Source organism: Glycine max, chromosome 4 (genome assembly GCF_000004515.6).
Source record: "Glycine max cultivar Williams 82 chromosome 4, Glycine_max_v4.0, whole genome shotgun sequence".
In the NCBI taxonomy this organism is placed as follows: Eukaryota; Viridiplantae; Streptophyta; class Magnoliopsida; order Fabales; family Fabaceae; genus Glycine; species Glycine max.
Genome location: NC_016091.4, coordinates 41,560,398 through 41,583,014, shown reverse-complemented (window position 1 = coordinate 41,583,014; position 22,617 = coordinate 41,560,398). Strand labels below are relative to the sequence as shown.

Sequence of the window (22,617 nt, the reverse complement as noted above, 5' to 3'; positions counted from 1 at the left end):
TGAGATTCATCTTAATATAGTGGTTATTTAAATGATGAAACATAGATAAGTAATGTTTCTATTCCTAAACTTACAAGATATCGATCCCTTATTTGGTCCTGGCATACACTTTTGTTGCTTGCCTTTTAACACTTCCTGTTCCATTCATTCGGCTAGGTACCCGGCTGATATTTCCAAGAGAGCAAGAATTCACTCATTTCCTTGAGACTCACGCACCCCTATTCTTAAGGTGTATATATAAAAGACTTTTTGTGGATGAGGAAAGCAGTTCCCACAGGTGGAGAAAGAATACTGTAATTCAGTGAGAGAGAATATTGTAATTCAGTAAACATCCTTCAGTATCATGCATTTGGCTATATTGCTATGTACTTTACTGACAATAAATTTACTTTTATAATCTTTTATAATGGAACGTGGGTGATTAACAAGTATCATTGATTGGGACTACCATTTTAAAAAAATTATTCAATTTTTTCCCTTCCTCTTGACTTTATTTCTATAAAAAAAATTAATTCTTAAATGATTAGAATGAATCAGAAGATTAAATTGAATGAAAAATAAACAACAAAAGTAAATCTATATAAGATAAATAATTAAAATAACTAAAATATAAAATAAAAAAATCAAATTAAATTTTAAAAATAATTATAAAAGAGACATAAGTTAAGATCGAGTTACCTATATGACAATGAGTTTGTTTCAATGGTTTACAAATGAATAGTATATTCCTAATGCTTTGGTCGGCAACTGGAGGATTTTGAAAACTCATGTTGTCTATACTTTTGAATCTTCCTATATATTTTTAATAAGATTAGATGTCTTACGCATCCCCTAGGCGTATTAATGTATCCCTCCAAAATACCCACATATAAGTCAACCTTAGTGTAGTGAAGTTGTTTGAGGTAATCTAACAATAACAGTCTTATCCCACCAGGAGATAGTCTATTTTAAAAGGACTAAAAGTATTATTCATTAAATCATTGGGCTGCTATAGTGGATATGAAACTGAAATCAATGCAACTATATGTTATGGAAGGATTGGAAATTGAGTGTTTGTGCTATGATATGACATTTATGCTATATGAATAACATTCTGATTATGTGATTTATTCTAGAAGAGAGGCTGTGATATGATTTTTTTATTTGTCCAAAATTACTTTAGGTTTGAATTTTAAGTTCATGGACTTGCCGTGTATAAAATAGGTGACTATCACTGCTTTGATGGTTATCTACTATTCCTTGCTATCTACATATGCTTTCATGATTTTGCATATTCGCTGTAGGTCCATGAATTTTTTTTATTAGATTATCCCTCTAATGGCTGTTTGATAGTTATATAAATTTTGATTACATATATTTCATCTTCATTGCAAGATGGTGTGAAGTTGTAACATCTAACTTGAAATTTTAAATCATTGTTATTCCCTTTTTATTCCCCGCCCTTCATTCCCTGGTCATTTGAAATTTTTTCTTTACAATTGGTTGTGATAATGCTGAGAAAATACACATGATTCTCTGCTACCTTTTTGCTTGAGTACAAAAATTTGGCTGAGTTAAATGTTGAATACCTATGTAAAATCTAGGAAGAAGGTAATTGATTTTTGTTTTTTCCTTTCTTAACTTTTATCTTTAGTTGGATTAGAATCTAATTATTATTAAGCCAGATCTATCTGCAATTGTCTGATTTTTGTTTGTTGTAAACATTTATATTATAAATGTTAAAATTATTTTTTGTTATTTGTTCTATTATTTGGTTTTGCAAGAGGTTTCGACAATTCCTAGAGAGATAAAAAGCCAAGAAAAAAAGATTGGAAGAGAAGATAACAAGTTATGCTAAAAAAACATTTATATTATTATTGTTATTATTGTTATAATTATTATTGTTATTATTATTTTTATATTATTATTATTATTATTATTATTATTATTATTATTATTATTATTATTATTATTATGTTTGTTTCATATTTTTTCTTTTTTACTGATTTTTTTTCGGTTTTTTCCCCTTTCTGATTTTCTTGCTTGCAAGATTCTTTCTTTGTGCTTTGTTTTATGCATGTTTATTATTATTATTATTATTATTATTATTATTTTGATAGAAGGTACAAGGTACTTCAACTTCAAATTTCATGCTATTGTGCTATGGATTTATGTCTTCTTTTTTCATTTTTATTAATTTGTGTTTCATTTTCTTCTTTACAATTGCAGACATGCAATTATCATATTTCTTCGTTCGCTTCTGTGATCCCTTCTCTCCACCATGAGTAGGTCAGGTCAACCACGGGATTTGAAGACGTTAGTTTTCCTCTCATTTTTCGCTTGAATTTTTTTGGTGGTGAAGTGAATGGAAATGAGAAAAATGTCATAGGGATGGTGATGAGTCCTATTCTTTTGCATTGTCTTTTAAATTTAAGTTGGTAAGATATTGCAGCTAATAGAACATGAACATGGATTTGAAATTGATAATTTTTCCCTGTTATTGCATGTAATTAGAGAAAATATTGTGGTCATTGTTGAAGTGCTTGAAATTCAAGTGTTTAAATATAAATTAACAATCAACTTATTGTTATGTGAGTTGACAAATATAAATATGGAGTAATTTGTATTATAATTGACATGCTGCCATATGTTTATAAAAAAAACTATTTGACTTATTTGAAATTTCAATTCTCAATTTAGCTACACTTTCTTTTTACTTTTTAACCCTTTTAGTTTTAAACATTTATTTTCTTTATTATATTTGAGTCTCATGAGATTCATCTTAATATAGTTTGTTAATTTTATGATTTGAAATAATTGTTTACATGAACATCAACCTTTGAAGTTTCCTTAATCAAGTGATTCAGCGTATGCACAGGTTTTAAATTTGCATAAACATCAACCTTTGAAGTTCCCTTAATCAAGTGACCCATACGTATGCACGAATTTTAAATTCACATGAACATTAACCTTTGAAATTTGATTAATCAAGTGACCCATGCTATAGATATCTTCAAACACTGAATGAACCATACAAGTATGAACCTAAGAATGTTATAGATATCTTCACTTTTGTTGTAACATAGAAAATTTAGAAGACTGAACCACTTGAGGTCAAAAGCTAACAATTTTCTATGTTGGACAAGCTTTACCATTCTAAAATTTCACTTCACTTAACAGAACTCAATATATTGCACCGCCTTTTTTTGGTGTATGAGAGAGAGAGAGATGGGGTAGGGGTAGGGGACTAGCATCAAGAAATTGGATAATGCTCATTAATACTATCCAGTCTATAATACATGTGTCAAGGTTAATGAAACAAATCCTTTAGATTACGGGAAACAACCTGCCAGCAACCCAGGAGCACCCCAGTTGAAGTCAAAACCCTATCCAAAACAATTTTCAAAGGGCAGAGTGTTGCTGCAACAACTTCCACAGAAGATGCTTCAGCTTCTATCTGACACAAAAGATTCCAATGAGCTTAGTCAGGAAATTGCCAAGAAGAAACTGAGACATGCACAATTGAAGTATACCTCTTCTTTGGTGGCAGGTACAGGTACAATATGATGGGAGGCATGGAACATGCTAAAATGGTACAGACTAGAGTTCTGAAACCAGATTGCTAATTGACACACATGTAAGAATTCCAATAAATAAAACAAGATGAAGAGAAGGTTGAAGCAGCACAGGCATGTTTAAAGTGCAAAGATATAGACCAGTGAACAAATCAGAATTTTGTTATCACTGTCAAGCTAGACGTTGATCCAACAATACCTTACCTTTATCAAAGTATGGATTAAAAACATTTTTGACAGCCTCCCTGTGTCATACAAACCGTGCATGTGTTATATGAATACCAAATTGTTTGACATGAAGTAATAAAAGAATTAAATCAAAGAATATAAAGATAAAAGTAAAGAAGGATACGTGAAACTGAAGATAAATTATCATCCTTTCTACAATTATAATTAACAAATGTGGTATGCAATGTTCCACTTTCCAGGAGAGCAAAAGAAAAAAATTGGATATACTCAAACTTTAACCTGGTGAAGTTTTAGTCTGAATCAATTTTAAAGCATTGATCTCTATAACAATTTACTTATTGAGTTTCAAACTGATACACTCCTTGATTCTTCCAACCACTCAAGTGATCATTTTTTCCCTAAATAGAACCATATTAGGAGATTTGCACCTTAAACAAGAAATGGTCACTTCCAGCAAAATTAGTAAGTATTTTAAAAAAGACACATTCATCCGTAAGAGAATCTACAGTTGTACACCAATACATATAAAACCTTGCCGTAAAAATGTTAGAAAGAAAAGAACCAGTATTGTAAGGTTAAACAGATAAACCTTGCTCTTGGATTAGCTTACCGAAAGAGGCCTATACCATACAATGATAATACATGAGGTATGAATTGATCCCGAAATTTTATGCAATAATTTTGACAAAACTTATTTCAAATCTCCATTTCCTCTTATGCTAACTGGGAGCATGAATCTCTGGCATAACCCCGTTTTAAAAGTAAGATGACACATACACGTATGGGTTCAGAAAGATATTTCTTGGCTTAAGATACAATACAACTTTCAAATTCCCAGGAAACACTAAATCTTATCAACATCATGACCAAGAGTGCTATATTATAAATCCTATGAATGGTTTGTTTGTGACATGCAAGTTTTCAATACATCAAAATAAAAGAATTTACCAGCAACAATTAGACGATGCAGCCTATATCATGTAAAGAAAAAACAATTTTTAAATGACTATCTAAGCATTATCATCCAATTCAAAACCATGGCCAAATTCAGAAGAATTATGTCTTCAGCTAAGCATAGGTGCATAAAATGATCATCAATAAAATCCAGGAGTCAAATTATTAATGCTTACGCGATAGGTACAGAGAATTCAGTGCTCAAATACAATACATTAGCCCGCACAGGAGGATTTGCTGGCTGCACATGGAAAATAGTCATCAGTTGCTGCCCAAACAATTCCATGAAGCACAGCCTAAACTGTTGTTAACATGTCACCTTCAGAGCAGGTGTTACAGATCCATCCTTCAGTGTGAATATATCGGAAAGAGACAATGACTGAGAGGTTTCACCATGTTTCAGGAAAGCAGCTCCATGCTCATCCAGATCTCTCCCCATCTTATCATACAACTTTGATCTTTGCCCCGTGTTTGAATTTGGAGAATCTGAGATAGACCCTTCTAAATTTAGCAAGAAACTCGCATATATATCCCCTCAAATCAAATTTTGAATAAAACCCACTTCCAAGATACCATCTTTACACGGAATTATCACGTTAAGCATAAGAACACACTCTAAAAGTTAAACCTTGTCTTGGGAAGGCCAAATAATTGGCAATTTGACAAACATTTAATGACCCAAATTGAAGACACTCTAGACAATTGTCACAAAAGTAAAATCTACCATAAATGGAAACACAGACACAAGCATAAACAGAACATAACAAACCAACCGAACTGAACCTGGTGTAAACAAAAGTTTGAAAATTGATTGGTAATAAAAGGGAGATAATTGTTGAAATATAAACTTGATTTGGGCCTAAATTAATTATTTGGTTCCTTGGACTTAATTATTTTGGGCTTAAGTAATTATGGGTCATGTTTCTAGAGAATTCTTGTAGTGTTTGGAGTGTCTAGATATTTCTTATGGTTTTAATATTCTCTAGAATACTCTTTGGATCTCTAGAGTTGAGAACTCTCTAGAATTAGTGTGTCTAGAGTTCTCCTTAGAGTAGTATAAATAGAGATGTAATCCTACACATTTGTATCAAGCAAAAATACAAAGTTCTCTCCTCCATAAAGAATTCTCCTTCCTATCAAGTTTCTATTCAAAGTCTCCAATATTTCTAAACACTTTTCCTAAACATAAAAAGCCTTATTTCCAACAAAGTGGTATCAGAGCTTCAAGATCCTCAAAAGATGGCGAATGGAGGTTTTCCTTTCCAAATGCCGATGCTCACAAGAACAACTATGATAATTGGAGTATCAAGATGAAGGCGCTACTAGGAGCTCAAGATGTGTGGGATATCATAGAGAATGGCTTTGAGGAGCAAGATGAAGCCTCGTTAAGCCAAGGTGTAAAGGAGACGTTGAAGGAGTCAAGAAAGAGAGACAAGAAAGCTCTCTTTCTCATTTATCAATCGGTGGATGAAGATACATTTGAGAAGATATCCAACGCAATGACGGCCAAAGAAGCATGGGATAAGCTTCAAACTTGCAACAAAGGAGTTGAGCAGGTAAAAAAGATTCATCTTCAAACTCTTAGAGGTGACTTTGAGCGTTTGTTTATGGAGGAGTCCGAGTCAATTTCTGATTATTTTTCTCGAGTATTGGCCGTAGTCAATCAACTTAAAAGAAATGGTGAAGATGTTGATGAGGTGAAGGTCATTGAAAAAATACTTCGAACTTTAAATCCAAGTTTTGACTTCATTGTTACCAACATTGAAGAAAACAAGGATTTAAAGACCATGACTATTGAGCAACTCATGGGTTCCTTACAAGCATACGAAGAAAAACAAAAGAGAAAAATTAAACAAAAGGAGGCTACGGAGCAACTACTACAACTCAACGTAAAGGAAGCAAACTATGCAAATTACAAGAGCCAAAGAGGACGAGGTCGCGGCCAAGATCGTGGACGTGGACGAGGACATGGAGGAGAAGGAAGAGGTGGTTACAACAACCACTCCAACAAATTCAACAATGGAGAAAGAAGTTGGAATCCACAAGTAACAAGAGGTCGTGGAAGAGGAAACTCATGGTCGAGGTATGACAAATCACAAATCAAGTGCTTCAATTGCAACAAGATTGGTCACTACGCATCCGAGTGTAGATTCTCGAAGAAGGTTGAAGAGAAAACTAACTTTGTAGAAGAAAAAGGCGGAGAAGAAGAAACTTTGCTACTCGCGTGCCAAAACAAATTTGAAGAGAAAAGAAATAAGTGGTACCTCAACACCGGCGCAAGCAACCACATGTGCGGCGATCAAAGCATGTTCATGGAGATCAATGAAGCGGCAACTGGTGATGTCTCATTTGGAGACGACTCAAAGATACCAGTCAAAGGAAAAGGTAAAATTCTCATACGTTTGAAGAATGGGAGTCATCAATTCATATCCAATGTCTACCATGTGCCTAATATGAAGAATAATATTTTGAGCTTGGGACAATTATTAGAGAAAGGCTATGACATCCATTTGAAAGAACATAGTCTTTTCTTAAGAGATTGTAGACATAACTTGATTGCTAAGGTGCCTATGTCAAAGAATAGAATGTTCCTCTTGAACATTCAAAATGATGTGGTAAAGTGTCTCAAGGCTTGCTATACCGACTCTTCGTGGCTATGGCATCTACGATTCGGGCACCTCAACTTCGACGGTCTAGAACGTTTAGCGAAGAAGGAGATGGTGAGAGGCTTGCCTAGCATCAACCACCCAGACCAACTTTGCGAAGGATGTCTAATTGGGAAGCAATTTCGTAAAAGTTTTCCAAAGGAATCAACAACAAGAGCAACAAAGCCGCTAGAGCTCATACACACCGTTGTCTGTGGACCAATCAAACCTAATTCATTTGGTAAGAATAAGTACTTTCTCCTCTTTATTGATGATTATTCCAGAAAAACCTGGGTTTATTTCTTGAAGGAGAAATTAGAAGTGTTTGAAAACTTTTAGAAGTTCAAAGCCCTCATGGAGAAAGAAAGTGGTCTTTCCATCAAGGCCATGAGATCTGATCGAGGAGGAGAGTTCACTTCAAATAAGTTCAACAAATATGGTGAAGACCATGGAATTCGTCGCCCACTGATAGTGTCAATATCGCCACAACAAAATGGAGTAGCAGAGAGAAAGAACCGGATCATACTTAACATGGTGCGAAGCATGCTCAAGAGCAAGAAGATGCCGAAGGAGTTTTGGGCTGAAGCAGTGGCATGTGCAGTTTACCTAACAAATCATTTCCCAACAAGAAGCGTGCATGAGAAGACACCACAAGAAGCATGGAGTGGAAGGAAGCCCAGGATCTCTCACCTCAAAGTGTTTGGAAGCATTGCCTATACCCATGTTCCAGAAAAAAAGAGGACAAAGCTCGATGATAAGAGTGAGAAGTACATGTTTGTGGGTTACGACTCAAGATCCAAGGGGTACAAGCTCTATAATCCAAATAGTAGAAAGATCGTCATAAGTCGCGACGTGGAGTTCGACGAAGAAGATTTTTAGGATTGGAGTGTTCAAGAAGATAAGTATGATTTTCTTCCTTATTTTGAAGAAGATGATGAAATTGAACAACCAATCATAGAGGAACATATTACACCACCTGCCTCACCGACACCAAGGCTGGATTAAACAAGTTCAAGTGAGAGGACACCGCCACTAAGGAGCATTGAAGAGATTTATGAGGTAACCAAAAATCTAAATGACATTAACCTCTTTTGTCTTTTTGGTAATTGTGAGCCTCTAAGCTATCAAGAAGCGGCAGAAAACATAAAGTGGAAAGACGCCATGGACGAAGAAATCAAGTCAATCACGAAGAATGATACGTGGGAACTTACTACACTTCCAAGAGGACACAAAGCAATCGGAGTAAGATGAGTGTACAAGGCAAAAAAGAATGCTAAAGGAGATGTGGAGAGATACAAAGCAAGATTAGTGGCTAAAGGCTATAGTCAAAGACAAGGAATTGACTATGATGAGGTATTTGCTCCTGTTGCTCGTCTTGAAACTATTAGACTGATCATTTCTTTGGCAGCCCAAAATAAATGGAAGATCTATCAAATGGATGTGAAGTCAGCCTTCTTGAATGGTTTTCTCAAAGAAGAAGTTTATATTGAGCAACCACTGGGCTATGAAGTAAAAGGGAAAGAAGAAAAAGTCTTGAAGTTGAAGAAGGCGTTGTACGGTCTCAAGCAAGCACCGAGAGCTTGGAATGTTCGAATCGACAAGTACTTTCAAGACAAGAACTTCATCAAGTGTCCATATGAGCATGCACTTTATATCAAAGCGCAAAGTGGAGATATTTTGATTGTGTGTTTGTATGTAGATGACTTGATCTTTACAGGGAACAATCCAAGCATGTTCGAAGAGTTCAAAAAAGATATGTCAAATGAATTTGAGATGACGGATATGGGGCTCATGGCATATTATCTCGGCATCGAAGTAAAACAAGAAGACAAAGGAATTTTCATCACCCAAGAAGACTATGCCAAAGAAGTCCTTAAGAAGTTCAAGATGGATGACGCCAATCCAGTTGGCACCCCGATGGAATGTGGCAGCAAGTTGAGCAAGCATGAAAAAAGAGAGAATGTGGATCCAACTCTTTACAAAAGTTTGGTTGGAAGTTTACGTTACTTGACATGTATAAGGCCGAATATTCTCTATGCTGTAGGAGTAGTAAGTTGCTACATGGAAGCTCCAACCACAACTCACTTCAAGGCGGCAAAGAGAATCCTTTGATACATCAAAGGTACAACAAACTTTGGCTTGTACTATTACTCTTCTGACAATTATAACATTGTTGGCTATAGTGATAGCGATTGGAGTTGAGACTTGGATGATAGAAAGAACACTACTGGTTTTGTGTTCTTTATGGGAGATACTGCTTTCACTTGGATGTCAAAGAAGCAACCAATAGTCACACTATCAACTTGTGAAGCCGAGTATGTCGCTGCCACATCATGCGTTTGTCATGCAATTTGGCTTAGGAATTTGTTGAAAGAGTTAAAAATGCCACAAGAAGAACCTATGGAAATATGTGTTGACAATAAATCATCACTCGTTTTGGCAAAGAATCCAGTCTTTCATGAAAGAAGTAAGCACATCGACACCCGTTACCACTTCATAAGAGAATGCATTGAGAAGAAGGAGGTAAAGTTGAAGTATGTGATGTCTCAAGATCAAGCTGCTGACATTTTCACCAAGCCACTCAAGTTGGAAACTTTCGTGAAGCTAAGGAGTATGCTTGGAGTCACAAATCAAGTTTAAGGGGGGATGTTGAAATATAAACTTGATTTGGGCCTAAATTAATTATTTGGTTCCTTGGACTTAGTTATTTTAGGCTTAAGTAATTATGGGTCATGTTTCTAGAGAATTCTTGTAGTGTTTGGAGTGTCTAGATATTTCTTATGGTTGTAATATTCTCTAGAATACTCTTTGATCTCTAGAGTTGAGAACTCTCTAGAATTAGTGTGTCTAGAGTTCTCCTTAGAGTAGTATAAATAGAGATGTAATCCTACACATTTGTATCAAGCAAAAATACAAAGTTCTCTCCTCCATAAAGAATTCTTCTTCCTATCAAGTTTCTATTCAAAGTCTCCAATATTCCTAAACATTTTTCCTAAACATAAAAAGCCTTATTTCCAACAATAATAACTAATACAATTTTACCTAAAGACGTTGATGAAGGAGTTTGTGATGAGTTGTAGAGGGCCATTTTGAACAAGGTGAAGAAGCAGAAAGCGGAGATGAACCAGATCAAAACCACCGTTTTGGAATGGCTCAAGTTCAGAGTCTTACCCGTCATCACTTTGTACGGCAAACAATATCAAAGATTAACTTAGTGAGTAGTACAGTCCCAACCAAATCAGTGTCATCACCACCCTTTTGCTGATTCATTATTCCTAAGTTCTAATAGTTAGCTAACGTGATACATGGGCATAAGACTCCATCACTCCAACAAACTAGTTTTTTTTTTCCTCCAATTCTTCGTAAATATTTTTATTTTTAAAATAATATAAATAAATAAGATAGGATAGGCTACAACTTTATAATCATGTCTAATCAATAATTTTGTTTGTAAAATCATTTTCTGAACACATGTTTACTTTTTTTTATTTAGATTAGAGCACATGTATCCTTTAGTTCGTTGGAGCAGTCTGAGACAAATAGAATTATTAGGCGATAAAATTTTCCTTCAAAATATTTAATATGTATAATTAAAATTCAAATCGAGATTTTTGATTAAGATGAAATAACACTACCTCAGATGATCCATACGATTTAGTAGTGGACATATGCTTGCTTGTTGATATACCAAGGAAATCAATAAAAATGACGGAGTTTTTCTTCTTTCCTTTTTATGGATTTGTTTACGTATTCATTCTCCTTTTTAATTTTTTTCCTTCAGTCTCCTTCTGTTTTTTTCTTTTTAAAATTCCACTCTTTACACACACAAAAAGAAAAAAACAGAAGGATTCATCACTCCGTTTTCCTTTTCAGAAGGACTAGTCCAAGTATCTTAGCATTCTTCTTTTCTCTTTTTGATTTAATTTTGTATTTGATCTCTTCTTTGTCTCTCCTTCATGCTATTACAGTCAATGTTGGAATGTATTGTTGTTATTTTTGCTTTTTATTTTATATATATATATATATATATATATATATATATATATATATATATATATATATATATATATATATGAATCTTTATTCACTTATTATTTTAAACTCAACTCATATTTATTGTATTTTGTGTATTGCAGTTATCTTTTAATTATTATTATTATAAATTACATCTTTCTATCCACACTTTTATCTTTGTTTCCCAACTATGCCATTTTTTTAACCTTATATTTGGAATTTGGATAGCATATCCGTTTTCAGAAATAAAAAATAAAAAATGATAGCATGTCCATTTTAGGTTTGATACTTCTATCATATATTACCCCAAGCAAGATTGACATAATGATAAAAGAAGAAAAAAAGAGAGAAAATGTGGTAAATTCAAATCCTTCCTTTAATAAAAATAAACAAACTAACAATAAAAGACCCTCCAAACAAATAACTTCAACATCGTTAATTATCAATATTTTTTATGTTGGTTTCTGACATGTTACAATAAATTTACGGTTTAATTATTTGCTTAATTCAATATAGTTTTATAAATTTTTGTTTCCAATAAGCACGCAAATAAGAGATGTTGTAAATAATAACAAAGACAAGTGGCATGAGGGGAAAATTGGAAAAATAATGAAAAGCTGATATGGGAAATTTAAGGAGGCTCAATGGAGTAAACAGTGCTGCAATGGAATGATATTGTTATTTCTCTTCGCTAAACTAATAGTGAAAGCCTGAAAGGGGAATGATCAACCATCGAAGAGGGTTCATATTTTTAAAATTTTGAAGTGAATTTTAAACATAAAAAGGTAAATGTTGATAATTAGAAAGCAATTTTATATCTATATAAAATTTAGTGTAACAAAATTTTCTCTTATTCTTATAATTATACGGGTTCAGAACAAGTCATTTGACAGCTTCATTTATTATTTTATATGCTTGAAGAAACAAATTGTGATGAAGCATCCTTACCATACGGATTTTCATGACAATAAACTAAATTACTTTATATCATGTTTTAAGATAATTTTTGTCCATAACTCATGGTGTGTGGTATAAATAGATATCACTTACTTTTCAAATATAATTCATAAGTAAAGAGTTATATCACCCGTGCTCATCTACTTGAAGAAGAGATTCTTTTTCACTATTTGTGGAAAATAAAAAAAAAATTATATTATTGGAGTAAAAAAATATATTATTTAATTTCTAAGCAAATAATTATATTGATAACAGTTTTTTTTCTCTTTTTTGCAAATGATAAAATACTATTTAATTATATGCATATAAGCAAGTGATTATTGACTTGATTTTTTTATTGAAGTGTCTGCTTATCCAAATTTATTGAAGTTTTTTATTTAGTAAAATTTGGAAATTGTTTTTACCTAATTAATATAGATTCAATTACAGGATCGCATGTTAAAATTAATTCTTGCGTGTTTATATAAATTTGGACTCTAATTTTTTTCCACATGTTTTTGATGATTTTTAATTCATCATCATTATTATTCTAATTTTAATATAAATTTTTATAACTATAATTTCAATTTAAATCTATTTTTAAATTGATTTAAATTTTTTGTATGTTAATTATTTTCAAATAGTTAAAAAATTGCTAGGGTTAAAAAATAAAAGCCTATTAAAGATGATAATAAACATATAAGAGATATTTTTTAATTTAAAACATTTAAATTTTCTTATAAATATTATTATTTATATGTAATATTATTAATATAGAAATATAAAAATTATACAGAAACCATAACATATGGGGATCAAAGTGTTTATAGTAAAAAGTGAAAAACAATAATATTTATGTTTATTTGGAATGAAAAAATTTATATAAAAGATATTAATATTTAAATAAAAGGTAATTGTTTATATTAATTGATTTGATAAAAAAAATGTTATAAAATTTAATTAACAAGGCTATACATCAATTACGATATATAGAGATAATTTTTTTATAACAAAATATAATAATATTTAAATAACTAAAATGATAAATATTTGTATCATACTAAAATAAAAGCTGTACAATATCAATTAAGAATGAAAGAAACACGGTAAGAAGTACATACAAAAAATATATTTAAATTAAAATTTTAAAATAATTTAAATACAACTTTACTTGTTTGAAATAAATTGTTAAATATAAACTTATTATAAAGTATATATATATATATATATATATATATATATATATATATATATATATATATATATATATATATATATATATATATATATATATATCGTTTCTTACATGTATCTTATTATTTTTGTGCTAACAATGTTCTTTAACAAAGAGTTTTAATGGTTTTTGTAAAAACCAACAAGGTTTACCGCAATCAGTAAATAATCGTGTTTCTTAAGCATATTATCGGGATGTCTAGTTATGTGGGACAAAATTTATTTTGATAATCTTTATGTCTTGAAAAAAATTAATCTTTCACTATCGATCAAAAGATATCCTTATAACACGCACACCAAAAAAAGAATTTTGTAAATAGGTTCTTGAATTTTTTTTTGAATTCAAAAATAGTTATTTATTTGGGTATTTATATTAATTTAAAAATAGTTATGAAAATAAATGATAATCTTAACTTATTTGATTATAAATTTGGTATTGAATGAAAGTTTTTAAGTATTGTTAAAATAATTTTCACTAAATTCTGAAGCATACACTCTTATTTTAAATTATAACAAAGCTTGAATTATACCAATTCGTAAATGATATTTGTAGATTTGTGATTTTTAAAGTTGATATCAATTCATAAAATATATGTTGTCAAACTAATTAAGTGTGATTTTAAAATCCAGAACATTTCATCAATGTAATCGCTAGTAAATACTAACCAAATTGTCTATTGATCGTCATACAATTTCTTAAGTCTGATCGTTGTTAATCATTTAAACTTTTTTTTGGAGGAGGTCAACGAATTATATATAATATATCAAGTTTAAAATTTTCAAAAATAATTGTTCCATCATCGCATAACAGTAGCTTCACTATGCATGCTAATTAAGGCTCTACCGGAATGGCTCTGCCATTGCGTGCTGTACCAAGAAGCAACCACAAATAGGAAAATATTGTTCATCGTCAATCGATACCAGAGCGATTATACTGTCAAAATTATTGGTAATCATAGAGCAAACAAATTGGAGATGATAATAGATTATATAGAGTACACCAACATGTCTTATTTGTTTCTTACCTCCTAGACGTTAAAGTAATGGTGCTACTAGTGAATTTTGCTTTGTGATAACAAATTGCATGAGTATTGTGGTAGAGTGCAAATTTTTTTTTTTGTTAAATAGTTATTTTTGTTACTAAATATGTAGAGCACCGATAAATTTGATCTTAAAAGATGAAAATTTAAATTTTAGTTTCCAAAAGTAAAAAAAAAAAAAGAGACAAATTCATTCCTTCGTTAACTTTTATCTGTTAACGAAAGAGCTTATGTGTAATAGAGAGACAAATGATTGCCGCGGAATAGATTGGACCAAAATGTCAGGAAATTATCATTGGACCGAAATGTCAAGAAGTTATCATTGGACCAAAGTGTGAGTCAGTAAGTTACCGTTGAACCAAAATATTCATAATATCAAAATGTTAATCATTTTTTCATTGGACCAAAATGTTAGTACGTTTCCATTGAATTAAGTTGTCAGACCTCAAATTTCGTTTCATTTATGGATAAAATATAATTTAATTTTCATCTTCTTCCTTTTTTTATCATGACAAGCATAATATTACAACAAATACTTAAAAAATAGGAAAATAAATATAAGTTAAAACAAATATAATAATAAGTATAATATTGATTAATAAGCATAATTATTTTAACAAACATTGTAACTCAAATGCAACTACAACAACAACGGTAACATATTTCTTAAAATTTAATTAATTATTTTTATTGTTGTTTACAAGTTATTTATGTTAGATGTTACATAGTTGTAGGATGAGATTAATTGTTCTCAATCTGCTTCACAAGTGAAACAACCTCCAACTAATTTTGAAAGTACTCCAGCTCCTAATGTTGAAAGTGTTCGAGCTCTGATCCAACTCCAACTACCACTCAAAGTGGTCAAACTCCTAATGTTGTGAGTGATTTTCACATATAACTGATTAGTTATTATTAAATTATGTTATGCATAACTAGTCCTATTTATAATTGTTGTAGGAAACAAGTTTCATACCTATACCACATTCAAGTATGTTTAGACCATGTCCAATTAGGCCTTCACCACCAATTCAAATTATATTCTCAGATGTACCATCTTATAGGATGAACGAATCGAATTACATGAGCTTCATACCCACATCAGGGTTGCCTAGCCGCCAAGATTTAAAGAAGTGAAATATGAAATATATTTGTCTTTTGTTTATAGTAGATTTTTGCTAATTATTATAATTTGAATAAATTTGTAATGATTGGTATACTGTTATAATGTTTATTTTTGTATATTGGTAGAATGTTTATTTTGAAAATTTTCTATTGTGACAACATTAGGTAGTGATAAAATCAAATTGGGTCTCATTTTTTTGTGAAAGGATTAACTTAATAGTTATGCATTTTTGTTTGAGTATCATATTTTGGATAAAGTATTGTCACATTAGAAATTTCATAACAACAAACAGATTATGCTTATTATTATATTTGTTCTAACTTATGTTTACTTCTTTATTTTTTGAAGTGTTTATTGTAATATTATGCTTGTAACGATAAAAAAGGGAAAGATGAAAATTAAATTATATTATACCATTAAATGAAACGAAATTTGAGGTATGACAAATTAGTCCAATAGAAACATATTGATATTTTGATCAAAAAAAATACTGACATCTTGGTCCAATGAAAAATTAGTGTCATTTTGGTCCAATGGTAATTTACTAACATTTTGGTCCAATGAAAACGTATTGATTTTTGGTCTAAAAAAATTACTAACATTTTGGTCCAATGAAAAATTGTTGACATTTTGGTCTAATGGTAACTTATTAACATTTTAGTCCAATCTATTTAGCAGCGTTGACAATAATTTTTGTGACATTTTCATCCCTTTGTGTCACACATACTCTTTCATTAACGATAATGGACGGAAGTTAACGGATGAATGAATTTGTCGCATTTTTGTTCCACTTTTAGAGACTAAAATTTGAATTTTATTTTTCATGGTCGAATTTTTCAGCTCTACACATTTAGGACAAAAAATGAATCCTTTTTTTTAAGGGAGGCCTAATCCATTACACTTACAGATCTGGGTAGAGAGATACCGCGAATTATGTGATTTCTACAATTTCTTAAATTAAAATTCCGAAAAAGCAAAGGCCAAAACGTGTTTGTTCAATGCTTTATCATACGAAGTTTTCACCAGAATCATGATGATGAAGTCAGCTAAAGAGATCTGAGATTTTCTCAATAAAGAATATAAAGAAGATGAGAGGATCAAAGGAATGAAAGCTCTCAACTTGATTAGAAAATTTGAAATGCAAAAGATGAAGGAGTCTGAAATAGTGAAGGAGTACATATTCTGATTGACTTCTCAACATTGCAAATCGAATTAGATTGTTAGGCCAGGACTTCAAAGACTCTAGAATTGTCCAGGAAATTCTAGTTACTCTTCGTGAAAGATTTGATAACTAATTTCTTGGCAGAAGTATTCAGTGTTTTACAAGCTCAAGAGCTAATTAAGAAAACTCATGAGACAAGAAAGCACAATTGAAGGAGCTTCTAATTATTAGTAGCAACTCTTAAAATCAAGAAATATTATCTTTTATTCAGTTATTTTAATGTATTTAAACATGAGTTTAATTCAATAAAAAATAAGCTCCTGCAGTTCCCAAATAGACTCTCAAGTTGCCTTCTTTGATACTTTTCTGTTATATGTTTTCTTTATCCTAAAACTAAAACAAGCAAAACCAAAAGTGAAAAACGTTAACCTACGGACACCAATCTTATATTTAAGCCACAAACATATCTTATTTTCACATGGCAACGGACGATCCGCATCACAATAACTGCTTGCTACTGCGATCGCCGCAATCGGGGGACCGTCACCCCTAAGTCTATGATTGGCTGTACTCGTGGTACAAGATGAAGTCACTATAGAGGAATAAGTTTGTAACTTTTATTGATGAATTTGATATTAATTTACAGTGATATATATACAAGTGAACAACCCTAATATGTAGTGAATCAAGCTACCAATCTCCTAATAATTATCAACAAATCAGAATTGGAAATAACAGATTTGCACGGCTAAATAATTAAAGGAATTGAAAACTAATTATTATGATTGATATCCTCCCGCAAGTTGTATAATCTGGATGAGAGATGCAACTTGGACAGTAACGATTCGAACCGAGGGCGAAGCAGAGACTTTGTTAGAATATCAGCAAGTTGATCATCGGTAGACACAAAAGACACTCGAAACTTGCCATGTTGAACATGTTCTCGGACAAAGTGGTAGGCTAAGGCTATATGTTTCATCCGAGAGTGGAAGACAGGATTAGCACTGAGATTTGTGGCACCAAGATTGTCACAGTATATGACTGGATTGGCAGTGGGCATGTGACCAAGTTCTGTGAACAAGGAAAGAACCCATAATAGTTCACTAGCCGTGTCAGCCAAGGCTTTGTATTCTGCTTCAGTTGATGATCGAGCAACAGAACGTTGTTTGCGGGAGCTCTAGGAGATGGGAGTGTTACCGAGATACAACAAGTAACCAGTGGTTGAAACATAATCATCCTTGTCACCAGCCCAATCAGCATCCGAGTAGGCATGAAAGGTCAAAGGAGCAGTCGCTGAGATGAAGACTCCTTTGTCACAAGAACCCGCCAAATATCGGAGCACTCGTTTGAGTGCAGACCAATGCGCCGTTCTTGGATTTTGCATGAACTGTGCGAGTTTGTTAGTGCTGAAGGCGATATCTGGACGTGTAAGACTCAAGTATTGAAGGCTTCCAACCAGTGTGCGGTACTCCTTTGGAGAGGGTAGGAGATCACCACAATCTTTAAGTAATTGAACACTCGCTGACAAAGGAGTGGATGCTGGTTTTGTATTTGTCATGCCTGATTTATGTAGCAAATCAATGACATATTTCCTTTGTGAAAGAAACATTCCTGCAGCGGAAGGAATTACTTCGACACCCAAGAAATAACTGAGACATCCAAGATCTTTTAACGAAAACCGAGCAGCAAGTGTGGCAATGAGTTTGGACAACTCTGCAGATGAATTTCCAGTGATAATTATATCATCAACATATACTAATAAGTAAAGTGTAACCTCTGGTTTTTGGTAGATGAAAAGAGATGCATCTGCAGTGGAATTGACAAAACCAAGGGAGAGCAGAAATACGCGAAGCTCCGTATACCAAGCGCGGGGTGCTTGCTTCAGCCCATAGAGTGCCTTTTTGAGGCGACAAACATGATCAGGAAAGTTTTTGTTGACAAAACCAGGTGGTTGTATCATGAAGACTTCCTCCTTAAGTGTCCCTTGAAGAAATGCATTGTTGACATCAAGCTGACGTATGGGCCACCCTTGACGAACTGCAAGAGTTAGGACAATGCGAATGGTCACCGGTTTAACAACGGGGCTAAAAGTTTCTGTATAGTCCCAACCAGAGCGTTGGTGAAACCCTTTGGCGACTAACCGAGCCTTGTAACGATCAATTGATCCGTCTGGATTTCGTTTGATTCGAAATACCCATTTACAGCCAACCAAATTTTGATCAGAGGACCGACTGACAAGATCCCAAGTGTTGTTGTGGTGTAAGGCATCAAATTCGGCTTGCATGGCTGAGCGCCAATCAGGGTCGCGAAGGGCCTGGGTGATGGTGTTGGGTTCAATGGGAGAGGAGGCTTGGACATGGAGATTAAGCTTTTGGATGGGTTCGATAATGTTGTTTTTAGACCGAGTGATGATCCCACCTCCATTTGGGTGGACAATGGTTTGGGGTGGTGGAGCAGAGAGTTGCGAGGATGATTGTGAGGTTGGAGGAGGAGATTGAGTGGGGTTTGTGGGTTCGGTGGAGGACTGGGCCATATATGGGGAGTTGGTGATGGATGGGGAGGAAGGGGCAGGAGATGAATCTTCTGGTGGGTTCATGGGTTGTAAGATGGAGAGTTGAAGTGGGCCTGTTTGTTGCTCCGGACTTGGACTAGCATGAGTTACTAGGGAGTTGAACGGGAATTCAGATTCAACGAACTTCACATGCCGAGAGGTGTAGATCCTTCCTGTTGTGGGATCGAGACACAAATATGCATGTTGATCAGCCGAGTAACCTACAAAAACACACATAGCAGACTTTGGTGCAAGTTTATGGTTAGCATATGGTTTAGTCCAGGGAAAACACAAACATCCAAAACACTTTAACTTATGATAATCCGGACTAATGTTAAGCAATTTAGAATAGGGTGATTGGTACCCAAGAATTGGAGTTGGGAGGCGATTTATGAGATAAGCGGCGGTGGTCATGGCGTGAGGCCAATAGGTGAGGGGCAAGCCCGAGTGATGGAGAAGAGAGAGACCGGTTTCAGCAATGTGACGATTCCGGCGTTCTGAAATTTCATTATGTTCAGGTGTATGAGGTGGCGTTGTATGATGACTTATACCATGATTTAGTAAAAAAGGGCGAAGACCAATATATTCGCCACCATTGTCTGTGTAAAGAATTTTTATTTTGTGATGATAGAAATTTTCAACTAACGATTTAAATTTGGGAAATATAGTTTGCACATCAGATTTTCGTTTCATTGGATATAGCCAAATATAACGAGTAAAATGATCAACAAACATGCAATAATAGCGAAGACCATCAATTGATAAAATAGGAGAAGTCCAGACATTAGAGAAAATTATTTCTAATGGATAACAAGATTGAAGAGTGGATTCATGGAATGAAAGTTTATGACTTTTGTTAATTTGACACGAGTGACAATCGGATTGCGGAAATTTATTTGAGCCTAAGGAAATATGTTTCTGAACAAATTTGAAAATAGAAGATGAAGGGTGCCCAAGCCTATGATGCCATGATGCAGAGGATTCTGTTCGAACCGTGTGGATGGAGGGTGAGGTGGCGGGCCAGAGATAGAGTCCATCCACACATGAGCCTTTATGGGTTGTGTGACCCGTCTGCAAGTCCTTCACATAAAAAGAGTTTGGCAGGAAAACAACAGCAGAGTTGGTTTGTTGGGTAAGTTTAGAGACAGAGATTATTTTTTGTTTCATGGAAGGAACACACAGAGCATTAGACAAGGATAAATCATTAAGTAAAAGTGTTCCAGAATGAGTGATGTTTAAACCTGAACCATTACCCATAAACAGTGAGTCAGGACCAGTGTACGGATGATGAAGCACCAGATTATCGAGATCATTGGTTACATGATGTGTCGCTCCACTGTCAAACAGAAAATCATGTTGCGATGGGCCGGCAGTTGCAGTATTGACCTAAACTTGTCCAGTGTGAGCCGGAGAGTTACGAGGTGGCGGTGGGACACTAGGATGCTGCTGTTGGAAGGTTTTGCACTGAGAGAGAACATGACCTTTGATGTTGCACCACTGACAGCGGCCAAGAAAAGGTTTGTGAGATGCTTTGGCATAGGTGTTTTTGAGAAGGATCCAAAGATCATGCGAGGTCTTGGTGTGAGACACCAGGGAGGCCACTTCATTAGAGAGAATGGTGAGGAGAGCACCATATATAAGGCGGTCCTGTCGACGCCAGGTTTGGTAAGCAGGATTCTGAGTTGTTACCGGAAGTGATGCAGTGGTGGGGGTCATTTCCGACGGCGCAGGAAAAGATCCATCTGGATATTGGAGGAGATCATAGCCATCAAGGAGAGCTTCAACTTGTTGTTTCCAATTAGGATAATTGTTGGGAAGAAGTTTGGTGACATTGGTGAAAGTGATGCAAGCAAGGGGTTTGGATGGCTCATGGGGGTTGGGAATGAAGGAGTTGTTGTCGGCCATGGGAGGCAAGGGTGGGGAACGACGTCCTTAATTGAAGAAATAGGGAATGGGTGGATCGTTTAGGCTGATACCATATAGAGGAATAAGTTTGTAACTTTTATTGATGAATTTGATATTAATTTACAGTGATATATATACAAGTGAACAGCCCTAATATATAGTGAATCAAGCTACCAATCTCCTAATAATTATCAACAAATCAGAATTGGAAATAACAGATTTACACGGCTAAATAATTAAAGAAATTGAAAACTAATTATTATGATTGATAGTCACAATGCATAGATTATGCCACAATCCACCCTCTCAGATGTTTTTTCTAGAACACATGTTTTTTCTAATTAGTTTACGTCCAATCAGTTTGCATTCTCGTTACTTTTCCCGTAATTCTGGCAATCTCTTTTCTTATCAAGTGATTAGTCTTTCATTTTGTCAACAAAATGCTATTCTGAAAGATTACCTTAAAACATGAAGATCCGCAGTTTATTGGTGGTAATTAACTGTCCATGTTTATACTTGAAACAAATTTTCACAAGCAGGAATTAACACAAGTCCATTAACATAAACCTAACCTACAACTTTAGAAGACCCTAACTCTATTAGTAAATTTTTTTACCTCAAACATGTTTATTTTTCTTTACCCACATTCTTAATTTCTTAATTATTCTCGAATGTCGAAGTATTTACAACACAGGTACTTCCAGCCTATTTCCAATGATCATTGCACATTGCCCTATTATGCCCCTATGGTGTGATGTTGTGATTAGTTTGTCCCAAGCAAAAACAATTTAATACACCTAAATTATTTAAATCCGAAAGACTTCACATGTAAAAAAATAATGTTGTCCATAACGCTATCATTTTCATTGTTTTATTCGTATGTATCATTCTTAGGCTGTTGGAGCAGTTTACTACTGTGATGAGAAACAATTATTGGCACTGAGAGCAGCTATCAGGCCAAAACCAAATCATATTCAATGATATGGGTCTTCAGCAGCAGCAGGGAACATATCAGACGTTGACTTGTTTAATTTCATATTAATATACAACCACAGACAAAAGGGTAAATGGGAATAGAGTTTAATGCTTAAGAAAACAGCATATATATTACTGACCCTGTGACTGTGAGGCCCCTTGCATGGAAGAGCTTCATCATCAAAGCTTCAATCTTGACATGTTTTCTTTCATTACACGCTCTTCAGTTATTTGTATATTAATTGTATGTAATATTACTCAGTTTTAGATGGACATAGTAAACCATCAAACATGTACATTAACTGACGTGAGATTGTTCAAGTTTAATCAGAGGTC

At 33.6% G+C, this 22,617-nt stretch overlaps 1 protein-coding gene across 1 annotated transcript in view; it reads right to left on the bottom strand.

The window, feature by feature from the left end:
* Window positions 1–10,520, bottom strand: part of LOC100789685 (uncharacterized) — a 51,027-nt gene extending 40,507 nt beyond the window's left edge. Inside the window, exons 1-6 of the mRNA XM_026128256.2 lie at window positions 10,385–10,520; window positions 5,017–5,183; window positions 4,874–4,938; window positions 3,759–3,799; window positions 3,513–3,601; window positions 3,326–3,436 (exon numbers count right to left, since the gene is read on the bottom strand). Of these exons, the coding sequence (XP_025984041.1) occupies window positions 3,326–3,436; window positions 3,513–3,601; window positions 3,759–3,799; window positions 4,874–4,938; window positions 5,017–5,183; window positions 10,385–10,520 (609 nt within the window). The remainder of the gene's footprint in view (window positions 1–3,325; window positions 3,437–3,512; window positions 3,602–3,758; window positions 3,800–4,873; window positions 4,939–5,016; window positions 5,184–10,384) is intronic.
* Window positions 10,521–22,617: the final 12,097 nt, after the last annotated feature.